The sequence below is a fragment of the Cnephaeus nilssonii genome (genome assembly GCF_951640355.1).
Source record: "Cnephaeus nilssonii genome assembly, chromosome: 6".
NCBI classification, from domain to species: domain Eukaryota; kingdom Metazoa; phylum Chordata; class Mammalia; order Chiroptera; family Vespertilionidae; genus Cnephaeus; species Cnephaeus nilssonii.
In genome coordinates, this window is record NC_137077.1 from 21,587,466 (window position 1) to 21,605,112 (window position 17,647).

The window sequence follows — 17,647 nt, forward strand, 5'->3', positions numbered from 1 at the left end:
CCGTGGCTGTAACATCCCATCCTGACTTCTCTTGGGGCCATAACTGCTGTGCAATTTATACAATGAGATTCAATCATTGGTGAACAGATGATCTTCAAGAACTAAATGTCAGGGGAGGCACAGAGATAGCTTTGGAGTTTTGGAAGACAAGGAGAGGGTGTTTCAAAAACTACCCAATATAAACATTTTAAGGGCATTTTTTATAGTTTGTCTCTCAAGGGCAACTGGGATCTCTATATTGGGTACTCGGGTGTGACTTTTCTTTTGTGGATCTTTTTCTCCTGAGTGAGACCCTTCCTAGTGGCCTGGAAGACTCTGTAAGGCCACATCCTGTCTTCCCAGTGTGTAAGTTGAGTTATTACCATATCTTACCTAGGACGCTAGTGGGTATGTTCTTGATCACAGCTAAGAAAAAAGGGTACAGAGGGCCAAGAGGCTCGGCATGAGGCATTCTCTTTGCTGGTTACTTGGGTCTTGGCCTGATGTATTAACACAGCTGAGAGCTCCTCCCTCCCATGTTTTTCCATTGCTACAAGCCCTCTCTCTTCTGTGTATCTCCCAAATTATTTTATTTCTTCCCTGCTTTCCAGTGACTGATGCCTTTGAGGCCATAGGTCATGGGGCAGGCATGGCAGGCCAAGGTGTGTGTGTGTGTGTGTGTGTGTGTGTGTGTGTGTGTGTGTGTGTGGTGTGGTGTGTCTTTCCCACCATGTTCTGGTCTTCTTTTTTATTTTAAAAAAAATATATTTTATTGATTTTTTACAGAGAGGAAGGGAGAAGGATAGAGAGTTAGAAACATCAATGATAGAGAAACATCAATCAGCTGCCTCTTGCACATCCCCTACTGGGGATGTGCCCGCAACCAAGGTACATGCCCTTGACCGGAATCGAACCAGGGACCCTTGAGTCCGCAGGCCGATGCTCTATCCACTGAGCCAAACCAGTCAGGGCCATGTTCTGGTCTTAATCATGTGCGCATCTGTGGAGTAGGCCCTTCTGGCTGAGACCCTGGAGAGGGTGTGAATGGTGCACGAGAAACCAGTTTCAGCTGTGGGGATGCTGGAGGCCATCCATCTGTATGGCCATTGCTTCCTCTAATCCTTGCCCTTGTTCTTTCCTTCAGAATTAGGCTTGCCGTATCATCTGGAATAGTACTGGAAAAGAAAGTTTTCTTTTGTTATGTTTGTTAGTAAAACAAGTTTTCATTTCTCTGAAAACTGTTTTCAACTCTTGTCTTGCTCATGATATAAACTCTGAGAAGCAAAACTATTTGCAGAAGCAAGTCCTTTTTTTGTGTTCTAGTAAACAAGCTGTGTTTACTTTTAAAAATTCTATTTAAAGAAAGAATAAAAACACTGAGTAAAAGCATGCTTCCTGATTGAAATAAACACATTTTAGTGAATGGACTTTGGCATTTATTTTGTTTTTTAAAGGTTTTTTTTTTCTACATTCTCAAATTATTTGATTAAAGTTGCTGTGTAAATTACTTGTGTTGATGCTCATCCAGTAATGTTGGTGCTACTATCTCATTTTTAAAAATGCCTATAAAAATGTTTATAAAATATACATATAACAAAATAAGGGAAAAAATTAAATAAAAAACTACAGATACATGAATATACATGACTGGAACTTATAGTGATGGGAGAGCTATGGGAATATATTATTGATAATAGTCTCTATTTTGTATCAAGAAGGGATTTGCATTTCGGGGGAGGGGATAAATTAGGTGATCAGATTAGAGTATATCCTAGACAATATATAATAGAGGGAATGACATTGAAAGTTTCTGATAAGTGATCTGCTGTAATTATAAAACTGCAGTGCTAGCTTCCCCAGTGGGTAATGGAGAAATCTTATTTCAGGGGAGGTTATCAGTTTCTAGTGGTACAAATATTTTTAATTTGAATGAAAGGGGAAAAGTCATATTACCCTATTAACCTGTTTGTATAGTTAGTAGGAATCACAGCATTTATTGGGTGAAAGCCAGATATTAAATAGATTTCTTGATTTGTATGTTTATTTTCTCTTCCATCTAGAAAGAGTTTACATCCAGGAAGAAATAATCCAGGAAAAGGAAGAATAAGCAGGTCAAGATGTGTAGCTCCGTGGCGGCCAAGTTGTGGTTTTTGACAGATCGTCGAATCAGGGAAGACTATCCCCAAAAAGAGATCTTACGAGCATTAAAGGCCAAGTGTTGTGAGGAGGAGCTGGACTTTAGGGCCGTGGTGATGGATGAGGTGGTGCTGACAATCGAGCAAGGAAACCTGGGTAAGTCTTTACTAAGTAATTTTTTAGATTTTTACTTAGAATAAGGTGACACTGCATGTTTCAGGAATAATTATGACAAAGGCATATTTAAGAGCCTTAACATACTAAGTATTACCTAATCTTATAATCTAGTATATTTTCTGGAAGAAATGGAAACAGCAGTATTTATTAAATCCCTTATTGTGCTATTTAAGAAAACAGTTGGGAGGGAAATTAAAGATAACCTACTAGTTTTCTTCTGTTATTACTGTCTTCTAGTTTTAAAATACCTTGTAATCCATTGGGTGAGGGGGGAGTAAGTTAAAAATCCATGTGTGGTTCACTTTTTTTTATTTAATATTTTATTGGTTTTTAGAGACGGGGAAGAGAGAGGGATAGAGAGATAGAAATATTAATGAGAGAGGACCATCATCAATTGGCTGACTCCTGCAGGGCTCCCACTGGGGATCGAGCATACTGGCTTGGTGGTGATGAACTCCTTCAGCTTTTTCTTGTCTTTGAAGCTCTTTGTCTGACCTTCCAGTCAAAATGATAGCTTTGCTGGGTAGAGTAACCTTGACTGTAGGTCCTTGCTGTTCATCATTTTGAATATTTCTTGCCACTCCCTTCTGGCCCGCAAAGTTTGTGTTGAGAAATCAGCTGACAGTTGTATGGGCACTCCCTTTAGGTAACCAACTGCTCTTCTCTTGCTGCTTTTAAGATTCTCTCTTTGTCTTTAACCCTTGGCATTTTAATTATGATGTGTCTTGGTGTGGGCCTCTTTGGGTTCCTCTTGTTTGGGACTCTCTGTGCTGCCTGGACTTATAATTCTATTAGTTCATCAGGTAGGGGAAGCTTTCTGTCATTATTTCTTCAAATAGGTTTTCAATATCTTGCATTCTCTCTTCTCCATCTGGCACCCCCATAATGCGAATGTTGGTATGCTTGAAGTTGTTTGTCCCAGCGGCTCCTTAAACTATCTTCATATTTTTCTTTTTGCTCTTCTAATTGGGTGTTTTTTGCTTCCTCATATTCCAAATCCTTGATTTGATTCTTGGAATCCTCTACTCTACTGTTGAATCTCTGTAAATTATTTTTTATTTCAGTTAGTGTATGCTTAATTTCTGACTGGTCTTTTTTTGTCTTTGACATTCTCACTAAAATCCTTGAAAGTCTCACCAAGTCCCTTGAAGCTCTTAACCCTTCGCACTCGCTTGCTTTTTTCTCGATTCCTTTATTCTAATGCTAACCATGTCGAGTCACACTCGACATCCGAGTGCAAAAGGTTAAGTCCCTTGAAGCTCTCATTAAGATCCTTGAGTAACCTTATAACCATTGTTTTGAACTCTGTATCCATTAGTTTGCTTGCTTCCATTTCTTTAATTTGTAACATGTTTCCTTGTCTCCGCATTTCGTCTGCTTCCCTGTGTTTGTTTCTATGTATTAGGTACAGCTATTCTGTCTCCCGGAATGGGTTGGGTGGCCTTGTATGATAGGTGTCCTTTAGACACCTGTGTGCTGCAAAGTCTTGTTGTAGTTGAGCCTTGATTGGCGTCACTGGGAGGAATTGGCATCACTGGGAGGAATTGGCCTCCAGGCCAATTGGCTGTGAGGACCAGCTGCATCTACAGTGTCTGCCTCCTGGTGGTCAGTGCGTGTCATAGCTACTGGTAGGACGGACACGTAGCCTTTTACATATATAGATATGTCATCACTTAAAAAAGAATATAATACAGATAATTACGTGGAGCAAAATGTTAAAGTTCCCTATTTTACCTTCCTCTTCCTGCCTTGCCATCCACTCACACTCAGAAATAGCCATTTATATCATTTATCTTTTCATCCATTTTCTATGCATATGCAAACACAGATAAAACTTATTCTCAGATTTGCTTTTTTTTTTTTTTAAAGTTCAGCATCTGGAAATTTTCTATTTTTGAACATGATTATAACATTGTTTTTAATGGCTATGTTGTGTTTCTTTGTATCTATTTATTTTTTATTTTTTGTTAATCCTCATCCAAGGATATTTTTCCATTGATTTTTAGAGAGTGAAAGGGAGCGGGAGAGACAGAGAGAGAAACATCGATGTGAGAGACACATTGATTGGTTGTCTCACACACACACACCAACCCGGGCTGGGAATTGAGCCAGCAACTGAGGTATGTGCCCTTGACTGGAATTGAACCTGCGGCCCTTCAGTCCTGGCTTGGGCATATTTCTTTTTATTGACACCTCCAATTATATATTTAACCAGTGAAGTTTTTTTCATTAAAATTTCTTTTCCTTATAAAGAAATATAATTTAAGGTGAGATGTCTCTTTGTCCCAATGATATATTAACAACATAGTACATTTAGTTTTGTGACTCGAGCTGTTCCTGTATTTTATTGTTTATTTCATTTTCACGGTTTTGATCTGTTCCTGTATATTTCAGGTTTGCGGATCAATGGAGAACTAATTACTGCCTATCCCCAGGTGGTGGTAGTGAGAGTACCAACCCCTTGGGTGCAAAGTGATAGTGACATCACTGTTTTACGCCACCTAGAGAAGATGGGATGCCGGTTGATGAACCGACCTCAAGCCATCCTGAACTGTGTGAATAAGTTCTGGACCTTTCAAGAGTTGGCTGGCCATGGTGTTCCTCTGCCCGATACTTTCTCTTATGGTGAGTTAACTAATAAGAATTTATAGCCTTAAGTTTTAGAGAACTGCTAGTTTTGAAAGCCATATTAAACTAACAGGGTTATGCGATATAAGGAAATATGTAAACATGAAAGGCCTTCCTACAGAAGTAATGTTCAGTTTTTACAAATTAGTTTTGTGATATGGGTAGAACAAATTCAGAAAACTTTGCTTGGAAAGGGCCAGATAGTCAATATGTGACCCTCCGTAATGCCGCTGTCCTGTGAAAGCTGCTATAGAAATGCTTAAGCAAACGAGTGTGGCTGTGTTCCAATAAAAGTTGATTACAAAAAAAGCAGGGGCCAGTCTGTCCCTTAGGCTCTAGTTTGCCAGCCTCTGTGGTAAAAGATAATAGACTTTGATGACATCTCTGTTTAATTTCTGTTTATCTTAATTACCATTTTCATGGTAATTCTTCATAAATACTTTCTTTTTTCTTAAGAAAATGACACTACACCAGGCATGCTTTAAACTCGTGCTTCTAAAACTATCCGTGGTAAAGGATCTTTTTTGTTCTTTTAAAGACCAGTTTGCTGTGTATCAATGCCCTTATAAAGTACAATATAAATATCACAGCAATGCCAACTTCCTATAAAAGCTTTTAGTGCTTACTCTTTTTGTATTTATCTGGTCACCTATCAATAGCAAAGAAGTCAGAAATTAGGCACAGGTTACTAGACCACACTGTGAGTAACACTGCTATAAATAATATTGTTGATATATTTTCTTTCTTTCCTGTTCTTCTAGTTTGGAAAGGGTAAGTCAGTCTAGTTTTTCATAAAGATATTTCTCCAAATATCACAAGGGTGAGTGCCTTGACGGGGATAGCTGGATCAGGGGTCACCTGGGACTCTTGACTGCAGTATTCATATTTGGCTACTCCACTGTGGCAGCCAATGTCCAGTAGAATGGTAGGAGAGTTAACAAGGCTTTAAAAAGAAAGCCCTGTCCTCTTCTTATTTTTAATGTTTTAAAGAAGGAAACTCTTCAAGTCTTTATAATATGTGATACATTTGCTGTTTTTAGCAGTTGCACAAGAAGAGGCCAAATGAATAGTTTGAGAATTCTGTCTTCCTGATGTTTATATCATGGCTCTATAATTCTGATTTTAAGAGAGTGGAAAGAAGGAAAGGGTTAACCAACTGAAATATTACCGGTGCTCTGAAGTTGAAGGCTTCATATTTGGGCATGGATCATCTTAATTTTTCTAAGCTGCTAATTTATGATATTGCAGTTAATAAACTTTTTCCTATTTCAGTTTTTCTATATCATCATGTTAATTTTTTACAACTACAATATATATTTTTTTTGCTTTAATCTTGCTGCTGTATCATTTGTTCCTTGGCAATATAAACAGTAAGAAGCACGACTTAGCACATTGGTACTGAGTAGTTAGTGTAGAAAGGACTATGATTAATTAATAAGAGGTAAGAAAAATTAATTTGTGTTTGAGACAGAAGGTGTGTGTACATATGCATACTCCATTTTCAACCATGGATAAGTCTTCTCAACTAACTCTTTCTTCTGTTTCTTAATCCAAACAGGGAACTGCATATACTAAAGTAGGTCTTGAGATTTCAGTTATTTGTATGGTGGAAAAATAAGGGATGAAAATATGAAAAGCCCTAACCGGTTTGGCTCAGTGGATAGAGCATCAGCTTGCGGACCGAAGGGTCCCAGGTTCGATTCTGGTCAGGGGCATGTACCTTGGTTGCGGGCACATCCCCAGTAGGGGGTGTGCAGGAGGCAGCTGATCAATGTTTCTCTCTGATTGATGTTTCTAACTCTATCCCTCTCCCTTCCTCTCCTTAAAAAAATCAATAAAATACATTTTTTTTTAAAATATGAAAAATGGTATAGAATTGGGAAACATTGTTTTAACTGAAGTATACTTAATTTCTTTAGGTTGGATATTAGACTATTTATAGTTTAAGATAGCTCTTACCCATTTTAAAAGGTGTGGTTGTTTTAAACAGATATTTAACTGTACTTTCAACTTTTATTACTTTCTCCAAGAAAAAGAAAATTTATCATGAGGTTCTTAACTTCTACCTTCCTTGTGTTGACATTAGTGTAGATAAAATTTGTCACACCCTACATCTATTGATGATGTTTTTAAAATTTTTTGTGCCCAAATCAGGTGGTCATGAAAATTTTTCTAAGATGATTGATGAAGCAGAAGTACTGGAGTTCCCAATGGTAGTGAAGAATACACGAGGTCATAGAGGTGTGTATGTTGTTGCTATGGTAACATAATTTTGACATTTACTTTTGATAATAAGGGTGATTGATTATATAGTAGATTTTTTTTTTCCTCTTAATCTTATCTAAGCAATTATTTTCTTTGTCTTTGCTCATGGTTATTGACTAGGTAGTAGTCTTGTCAACTGAAATTCATAGCTTTTGAAGCAGGGCTTCTGAAGAAAAATTAGAGGGAAATTATTAGGTGCATGGTACCTCAAACTTATAGAAGGCTACTGTGAGTTGTTTAGCTTGGCTTGAAGCTATTTCTATTCATTTAGTGATTATCCTAGAGATTTTAAGACACATACTTAATTAGATTGAGTCCCAAGTTAATACCTTTGTCTTATTCAAGAGTTCAGGGACTTTCACTGACTCCAATCATTCTCCTTCCCAATTTATGTAGTTGGAAGACTTAAATGTATAAGGCAAAAATAGACAGCTTTAGAAGACAGTGTATAAAAATATTTTAATGACTTTAGATTAAGAAAAGATTTCTTAAGGCATAAAGTGATTCATAAAATCCAAGTACTTCACAAGGGTGAGTGCCTTGACGGGGATAGCTGGATCAGGGGTCAGCTGGGACTCTTGACTGCAGTATTCATATTTGGCTACTCCACTGTGGCAGCCAAGAAATCTGTGGCTCCTACAGTGGATGCTCCAAAGAAGCGGCATGAGCTTTTATGACATGGCCTCAAAAGTCATATAGAATTTGCTTCTGCTCTATTCTGTTGGTTGAAGCAATCACAAGTCCTCCTAGATTCAGAGGGATGGGACATAGATTCCCCCCTTCGTGATGGGAAGAATGTCAAATGATTTGTAACTATGTTTTTAAAAATTTGCAAATAAAGCAATGGAATGGACTAGAGCCGTGGTCGGCAAACTGCGGCTCGCGAGCCACATGCGGCTATTTGGCCCCTTGAGTGTGGCTCTTCCACAAAATACCATGGCCTGGGCGAGTCTATTTTGAAGAAGTGGCGTTAGAAGAAGTTTAAGTTTAAAAAATTTGGCTCTCAAAAGAAATTTCAATCGTTGTACTGTTGATATTTGGTTCGGTCGACTAATGAGTTTGCTGACCACTGGACTAGAGAATTCAGAAACCAAAGTTAGGTATGTAGTGACATACTGCTATTTTAATATACAAAGTGAGCAAAAGTAGGTTTGAGTACATGAAACACAGTTCATAAAGGTATTGTAATAATCATAACCTGCATATCTTTTTCCATACGAACAACTATTAGCCTACTTTTGCACACCCCTGTATACAAATGAAGTATATTAATATATTGTACAAATTAATGACATGTTTTAACTTAGAGGGAAATGTTTTTCTAATAAGTGAATGGCATTATTGGCTAACCTGGAGGAATATAAATTTTATATCTCTACCTCACAACATATATTGAAATAAATTCTAGATTACTGTAAGAGTTTGGAGATTGAGAGACTCATGGACGGTGATTATTAACTTTTTTATGTACAATTTTTGCATTGTTTACTAATTGTAACTATATTACTTTGGTTAAAAAGTAATTGGTTCTGAAAGAACAGACTGGGACACAAGATGGAGGCAGTAGATATCAACCTACCCACAGATTTTTTATTTTTTTTCAATCACAGGCAAAGCTGTTTTCTTGGCTCGAGATAAGCACCATTTGGCTGATCTAAGCCATCTTATTCGCCACGAAGCTCCATACCTGTTCCAGAAGTATGTTAAAGAGTCTCATGGACGGGATGTACGTGTCATTGTTGTGGGAGGCCGTGTGGTTGGCACCATGTTACGTTGTTCCACAGATGGGAGGATGCAAAGCAACTGTTCACTAGGTAAAAATGATGCAGCTGTCTTCTAGTATATAAAGTAATATTACGGCTTGTCCAAGGAGTATTTGTATATAACTACAGATTTTTACTTCATAAGTTGAAAAACACATTATCTTTAACATCTAAATATGATTAATAGACTATGACTATAATACATATACTTTTGAGGTTTTTTTTTTTCAGAAATGAAATTGGATTTCTCTGAGTCATGAATTTATTTTCACTCAGGCTCAATTTGTAACTCAATGCAAACATGTATGAAATGTCTGATTAGATTTAAGGATACCCTGTTTGTTGATATACTTATTTTGTTTATAATTGGAATTCATTTAAGATAGATGTATCCTAACTCCTTTATTTTATCCATTGTTCTAAACAAGATCGCTGATTTTGATTTATCTAAATGTGTATTTTCTGAGATCTCTTATTGTTGAAATGCCACAGAACTTAGTCTGGGTTTTTTCTCTGTTTATTTCACTTTCTTGGTAAATTTATCTCGCTCCTGGCTTTAGATAAGATCTATATGTTAATACTCTCAAATTTATATCTCTATTTTAGGCTTTCTCCTTGAACTCCAGGCACATATAAATAACTGCCTACTCAGTATCTCTGTGTAGATGTCTAATAGACATTTATTTATTTATTTATTTATTTATTTATTTATTTATTTAAAGCCTTGTTGAAACAAGGCCACCAAAAATTTTGGTTGCCTCCAAAAAAAAAAAAAAATGTTTGGGAGAGAGAGAGATTATGGACATTTATTTTAATTTTAACATGTCCAGAACTGAGCTGCTGATCTAAGTCCCCCTCTTACTTGTGTTCCATATCCAGTTATCACTTAATGGCAATTCTACCTTTCCAGTTTATACCAATATCCTTATAGAGTCACCTTGTTCTCTCTCCTTTCCCTTTTTCTGTTTTCCAAATAAATAACTGGTTGTCCCAGAACTCTTTATTGAATAGTCTGTTTATTACTGGTTTGTAATACCACCTATTTTATGGATTGAATTTCCCATATATGTATTGGTTTGTTGAAGGACCCTCTTTTCAGATGCTATTCTTTCCCTGTATGAATGAATATCAATCTTAATTCTTTTGGTATTATGCCTAGGTATCTGATAGAGCAAGAGCCCTACTATCTTGTTCTTCAGAATTGAGTACCCTTATTATTTTATCTCCAGAGAGGCCTTTTTTATGATGAATGTTCTCTCATATTCAGTATTAACTGTTGTAGCAGCATTTTGTATATAGCAATGAACAAAATAGATAAAAATCACTGCTTTCATGGGCTTTGTGTTCCAGTGTTTTGCTGAAAAAAATTTAAGTTTTAGTCATAGACCATATTAGAATTTCTCTTATGTTTCAAAATTCTTATATAGTACTTACATGATCTATTCCTAGGTAGTCTTTAAAAAACACACAACCATTTAGAGTTGATTGTACCTATATTGCAAGAATCATTACTCACCACTGTTTACTCCCCAACTTTAACTTCCCTTATCTTGAGGTCTCTCTTCTTAATCATTTTCTGTTATGTTAATATCTTTTCTTGATTATTTTCCCTGGTAGGGGGTGTGAGTGATAGATATACCCCCTCTTATGTCTTTCTTTCTTATTGTTTGAGATTGGATTCTTAGATTCCAAGAGTTAATTTTCAATTCTACTGCTTTATAGGTTACACTAGAGGCCCGGTGCACGAAATTCATGCACGAGGGTGTGTGCCCCTCAGACCAGCCTGCACCCTCTCCAATATGGGACCCCTCGAGGGATGTCCGACTGCCCATTTAGACCCTACCAGGATTGGGCCTAAACGGGCAGTTGGACATCCCTCTCACAATCCAGGACTGTTGGCTCCCAACTGCTTGCCTGCCTGCCTTCCTGATTGCCCCTAACCGCTTTTGCCTGGCAGCCTGATCACCCCTATCCACTCCCCTGCAGGCCTGGTCACCCCTAACTGCCCTCCCCTGCAGGCCTGGTCCCCCCCAACTGCCCTCCCCTGCAGGCCTGGGTCCCCCCCAACTGCCCTTCCCTGCAGGCCCGGTCGTCCCCAACTTCCTTCCTCTGCAGGCCTGGTCCCCCCCAACTGCCCTCCCCTGCAGGCTTGATCACCCCCAACTGCCCTCCCTTGCAGGCCTGGTCCTTCCCAACTGCCCTCCCCTGCTAGCCATCTTGTGGCAGCCATCTTATTGTCCACATGGGGGCAGTCATCTTTGACCACATGGGGACAGCCATCTTGTGTGTTGGAGTGATGGTCAATTTGCATATTATTCTTTTATTAGATAAGATAGAGGCCTAGTGCACGGGTGGGGGCCAGCTGGTTTGCCCTGAAGGGTGTCCCGGATCAGGGTGGGGGTTCCCTTGGGGTGTGGGGCGGCCTGGGCAAGGGGCCTGTGGTGGTTTGTAGGCTGGCCATTCCCCCCGACGACCCAAGCGAGGCCCTGGTATCTGGGATTTATTTATCTTCTATAATTGAAACTTTGTAGCCTGGAGCGGAGCCAAGCCTCCTGCTCGCTCCATGGCCGTAGCCATTTTTGTTGGGATTTATGTATCTTCTATAATTGAAACTTTGTATCCTTAAGCAGAGGCCAAGGCAGGCCAGGGCTGCAGAAAGCTTGGCTTCCTCCATCGCTGGGGACAACTCAAGCCTCCTGCTCTCTCCAGCTCCGTGGCTGCCGCCATTTTTGTTGGGATTTACTTATCTTCTATAATTGAAACTTTGTATCCTTGAGTGGAGTCCTGGACCTGCCAGGGTGTACGGAAAGCTTGGCTTCCTCCATTGCTGGGGAAACCCAAGCCTCCTGCTCACTCCGTGGCCGCAGCCATCTTGGTTGGGTTAATTTGCATACTCTCTCCTGATTGGCTGGTGGGCATGGCCTGTGGGTGTAGTGGAGTGATGGTTGATTTGCATATTACTCTTTTATTAGATAGGAGGATTGTTACAGTTGAATGGTCAAATTGTGTTTTATTTTGGTAAATCACTTATTCTTTCTAAGTCTTGTCTTTTCTTTTTAGCTCAGATTTTTTCAGGATTTATTTATTTATTGTTAATCCTCACCCAAGGATATTTTTCCATTGATTTTTTTAAAAAAATATATTTTATTGGTTTTTTACAGAGAGGAAGGGAGAGGGACAGAAAGCCAGAAACATCGATGAGAGAGAAACATCGATCAGCTGCCTCTTGCACACCCCCCACTGGGGATGTGCCCGCAACCAAGGTACATGCCCTTGACCAGAATCAAACCTGGGACCCTTCAGTCCGCAGGCCGACGCTCTATCCACTGAGCCAAACCGGTTTCGGCTCCATTGATTTTTAGAGAGAGAGGAAGGGAGGGGGAGAGACACAGAGAGAAACAAATCGATTGGTTGCCTCCTACACACACCCCAACCAGGAATTGAACCTGCGACCCCTCCCGTGCATGGGGCAACGCTCATCCAACCGAGCCACACTGGCCAGGATAATAGCTTGTTATTTTTTTGATTGTTGTCTCATCATGGCTCTGCTGTGGTTGTTTGGAGAAGCAGTCATTTAATTCATGGGGTAATGTGCCAGGCTCCTACTGAGGTACTTTAAAGAAGCCTTTCTATTTCCTGGACTCCCCTCCCTACTCTTTCAGCTTCAGTGACAGGTCTCAGCTCACCTATGCAGTTACTTTTTGACCTTTTTGGGATCAAAGACATTAGGCATATTCATGTAATGTTGATCTCAGTTTTCCTCCTGTGGATACACAGCGCTATTTGAGCCAAGCTCTTCTCAAAATTCTTTGCTGCCTAGTCCTTATCTCAGAGCTTCCTGAAGCTAGTCTCCAAATGAGAGAGTCTAACTCTAATTCCTTTCTCTCAGATGCCAGCAAACCTTAAGACTTCACCTGTATTCAGTCAGCTCCCTTAAGCCCCGGAATCCTTTTGGCTGAGGAATGGAGACTATAGAAGAAGAGTGCCATGTTTAGGTTCCCTTTGTTGTAAGATTTTATCCTATCCTCCATCCATATTATGCATCTCTGCTATTTTTGTCATAATTGTATTTATGTAAGAGTTCTGCTTGGTCTATATTATTGCTAGTAAGGTAGGCTTCCGTGAAAGTTGAATGTCTTCTTCAGAATAAATAGCATATTGAAAAAGTATGAAATTAGGAATTCTCTGAGAGACTGGGTTAGAAAGGGATTCCCTAAATGAAGGAAACTTAGATTTCAAAGTCCCAATTTTACACGAGAAGAGCACCTTTGTTTTAACTACTGATTTACAAGAAAGGGCTAGCCTTAGAGGCCAGCTTTATTTTACTCCAGAAATTTATCATTTTGGTAACTTCTTATTTTTTTTTTCTCTTTTGCCAGGTGGTGTGGGGATGATGTGCTCATTGAGCGAACAAGGGAAGCAGCTAGCTATCCAGGTGTCTAATATCCTGGGGATGGATGTGTGTGGCATTGACCTGTTGATGAAAGATGACGGCTCCTTCTGTGTCTGCGAGGCCAATGCAAATGTAGGTTTCATCGCCTTTGATAAGGCTTGTAATCTAGATGTAGCTGGTATCATAGCGGACTATGCCGCCTCCCTTCTGCCCTCTGGCCGGCTCACCCGGCGTATGTCCCTGCTCTCCGTGGTGTCCACGGCCAGTGAGACTAGTGAGCCGGAGCTGGGTCCCCCAGCCAGCGCTGCTGTCGACAGCATGAGCGCAAGTTCCAGCTCTGTCGACAGCGACCCTGAAAGCACCGAGCGAGAACTGCTCACCAAGCTCCCAGGGGGCCTATTCAACATGAACCAGCTGCTAGCCAATGAAATTGAACTCCTGGTGGAGTGACTCCACTGGTAAATAATTAACCAACAAAACCCTGTAAAACTTTCTTTTTTTTTCTTCTTATTTTTTTAACCAACTTGCAATGCTGTTCATGGAATATGCTCAGGAGGATGAGAGAAAATTGAGTAGGATTAGTTAGAAGAGAAGAAAGAGGGAGATAGACAAGACCTCTGCTAGTAAGATGTTACTGTCTTGCATTTACAAATGATACAGATAGGCTAGGCAGAAGAGGTGAGATACAGAAAAATGTCAGGTTCTCATAGTTACCCTTTTAACTACTCAAAAATGTGCGTGTTCTCAGGCCATAAAGAACATACAAAATTTTTTCATGGTTCCTTGCTTTTGTTTTTGTACAGTTGGTATAAATTTCAGAGTAGCATAACTTTACATTGTGTGGCAAAGATTTATAATGGGTTTAGGAAAACATCTATCTAAATTACAGGAATTTTTTTTATACAAATCTGAAAATTCTGCCTTTACCATATTAACTAGCAGCTTTATATTCATAGTTTATGATGTCTTGAGGGGGCTCTTATTGGGATTTATTATTTCTGTTTTTAGTTTTTCCCTTAATTTGAGAGGGAGGGCAATGTGAATATGACCCAATAAAGGTTTTTTAAATGACAAAATTGGCATGTTTGCATGATAAAGGGGAAATGAACAGTATTGCAATGTCTGGTACACAAAATATCATTTACTCCAATGTAGATAAAATTACACTAGTTTAAAATATGTGCATTGACTTGTATTTGTTAGTGTTTTGGTCTTTTTTGAAAGATATATGCTCTGTTAATGTTGCATTTTTTAAAACATCCTAGTCTAACATTCCCTGATCTATGCCTGCATCTTTAACAATGGCCAAAGTGAAGAAAATGCTACCTTTTTTGTTAACAAGACACTGACTTCAAACATGCGCATTTAAAGCCTTTTATTTTTGTTCCCCTTTTTTCTTTTGGTGGTTGGGCATTTAAAGAATAAGGACAAGGAAAAATATTTTGGGTGGCAAATCAAGGGCCTGTTAGTTCTTAAGCATAAGCTGAAGTGATTTCTAATTTTTCAGCATTATATTGCATTTTTCACACTTTAAGAGGGAGTATATGTGTGTGTGTGCATGCATGCATGTGTATATGTTTTGCTTTTTGTTTACACCAACCAGTCAAAAAGGATAGATTCTAGAAAATGGAGCATGATGGGAAACACTTTTTTTTTTAACTTTAAAAAGCAGATTAGTTGTTTTCATAACTGTACTCCACTGGGGTAGAGGTACTCACCTAAAAATATAAGGAAAATAGATGCTTCTTAGGCCTTTTGGTGTATATGTTGTTGTTTGTTTATTTTTTTCTTTGTTTCTGGACTGTTCAATGTATGATTTATTCAAGGCTACACGCTTTTTTCTTCAATGCTTCTGTGTGTTTTCTCCTATTTACACATAGGTTTTGGGGTGGGGTAGACTGGGCGTTTTTGTTTGGGGACTTAGCAGTATTGAGTCTCTTGTAGCCCTACTCTGAAACCTTCAGTACTCTCCACCATTTATATTCCTTTACTTTCTGGATTTATAAAAGCCCCCAAACTGCATATAATATGAGCCTTTACAACCTGGGTAAAACTATGCCAGTGATGGTTATGAAGGAGTATTAAGAAATGGAGGTGCTCCAGAGCTCAACGTAATTTTTTTTTAAGCAGCAAGTTCCATCTCCTTACAATCCTCTGAAGCTTTTACCCAAGTCCTTTCTTGCCTCTCCAGTGCTTTTTTTCCTTCAGATGGACCTTAAACTTAATTTCTTGGACACTACTAGAGAGACTTCGAGGCAATAATAAAAGACCAGTATTAACCAGCTCTAATGATCTAACAGAATGATCATGCTTACTTGTACAGTTTTCCCCAATTTTAAAAAGGAATGTAATAAAAAATTTTTTCCATAGAATTAAATAATATTGAAATTGAGTGAAAGGTTGATTGTTGACAAATAGAATAGTACTTCTACTCTGTGCAGTGTTTCATTTCACCTGAAAAATATATACATAAGAGGAGTTTCTAATATTCTAACCTCATCTAGAAGAATTTGACTTGCACAGGGTTATTTTGGGACTAACATATATAAGTACCCCTGACTCACTAACAGAAAGAAATACTTGATACTTCTTTCACTGAATGACCATACTTTGGAGGATGTATCATATTTGGGATAAAGAAATAAATGAGGGAGAAAGAACTGCTTAATCAAATCATCATTCATATGTTTGTGTAGACACCATCTGGTTGCCACCTAAATTATGTTACATATGTTTTAAATAGTTACATATCACGTATATAGATTAATTAATTTTAAATCACAAATACCCTCTCTATTTGATGAAGAACTCAAAGGTTTGTGTCGGGTGGAATAAGGCACCAGGAAAAATGTAGGTATCTTTTTAAAAATTTTTACCAAATTAACCAATTATAAGAAATATCAGATTATTTCACCTTTGGTTTTATTCAGTATTCATCTTTCGTGCATTCACATTATATTAAAACATAGCTTTACCAACCTATTTCTAGATCACATACTCTCATGTTAGAATGAAAAGGGAAGAAATGGTCATCTTAGACTTTAAAAACATGAATATTTTCTTGAATTTCTTCAAAAATTAAGGTGAAGAATATGAACAAATTATTCTGGAAAAACCCAAATGAAAACAGCCCATATATTTAAGTGAAAGTTAAATATATTTTCATATTGTTTAATAACTTTTGTTTATTAATCTTTATTGCTATTATGAGAGGTAAAAATGTATTTATTAAATATGTATAATCATCATGCCAAAATTTGAATTACTGTAAAATTATTGTATATTATTAAAATTGTAATTCTGAATTGTATTTTAAAAGTAATTCTTTCTTATATTGTTTTTATGTTACTCATGATGACAACTGGACTATATATACATACATACACATATATAAATATGAACTATTCCATTTAAAAATTTTAATAGTTTTTTTTGTGCCTAAAATTAATCGGTCATTTCTGCTGGCTTTTACTCCACTGAACTTTAAAACCTTTCTGTACGTGCTATCAATAAGAAAATATCCTGGGACATCATAAAAATCCATCAAGAGACTTGCTTTCATCAAGCGCTTTATCAGACTTTGAGAAATGATTGAAGGCATTGAACGAAGTAATTGACTTTCAAAATCATCTCTTCTTTTTCTCAAGAAGAAAATGGAAAAACAAATTCTCTTCATTCAGTGAGCCCCCAGTTTGGGGTTTGGGAGCCTAGAGACATTGTGAAATCAAATCTTATCTTATTTTCTCCTGGCTCACTCTTTTTGAGAAGGTTAATGGGCTATATGGCTGGTGAGACACGATCCCCTCCTAAGAAAATGTAGGTGCTCAGACAGGTAACCTCTGCTGCTACTGTTTTTATTTGTTTGTTTGTTTGTTTAATTTCATTTAAAATTTGTTTTTGTTGTACTAGGATATTTTTAAATGTAATATATCACAGGATTTATAACCAGGTTTATTGCTTTCTTTCTTTTTATTAAAAAAAACAACAACAAAGTTTCATTTAAGATACATTTAGGCGCCTTTGAAGCTTGGATTTTGGAATGTTTCAGTAGTGGACAGAAATCTGCTGTTGGAATCTTCTAGTCCTCCAGGTTTAATTTGAAGTTTTTAGTTTTGTTTTGAATTTTTGTGTGGTATTTTATTTCCTTTATATCAATGCCCTTTACCATGATGTTTTGGGGTGGCTGCCTAACTCTAGTGAAAATGCTTTCTATATTAACGAAAATTTGGTGTTTGAAATTCCTTAATGTTTTGCATTTTTTTAAATTGTTTTTAAAGAAATATTCTAACTGCTTTTACTGTTACTG

The 17,647-nt window shown here is 37.9% G+C and overlaps 1 protein-coding gene across 5 annotated transcripts in view; it reads left to right on the plus strand.

The window, feature by feature from the left end:
* Positions 1–16,759, plus strand: part of RIMKLB (ribosomal modification protein rimK like family member B) — a 30,094-nt gene extending 13,335 nt beyond the window's left edge. For all 5 annotated transcript variants that reach the window (XM_079774139.1, XM_079774140.1, XM_079774137.1 and 2 more), the window contains 5 exons: positions 2,040–2,271; positions 4,687–4,917; positions 7,075–7,161; positions 8,796–8,999; positions 13,328–16,759. In XM_079774139.1, coding sequence (XP_079630265.1) covers positions 2,097–2,271; positions 4,687–4,917; positions 7,075–7,161; positions 8,796–8,999; positions 13,328–13,791 — 1,161 coding nt within the window. In that variant the 5' untranslated portion in view covers positions 2,040–2,096 and the 3' untranslated portion in view covers positions 13,792–16,759. The remainder of the gene's footprint in view (positions 1–2,039; positions 2,272–4,686; positions 4,918–7,074; positions 7,162–8,795; positions 9,000–13,327) is intronic.
* The last annotated feature ends 888 nt before the right edge of the window (positions 16,760–17,647 follow it).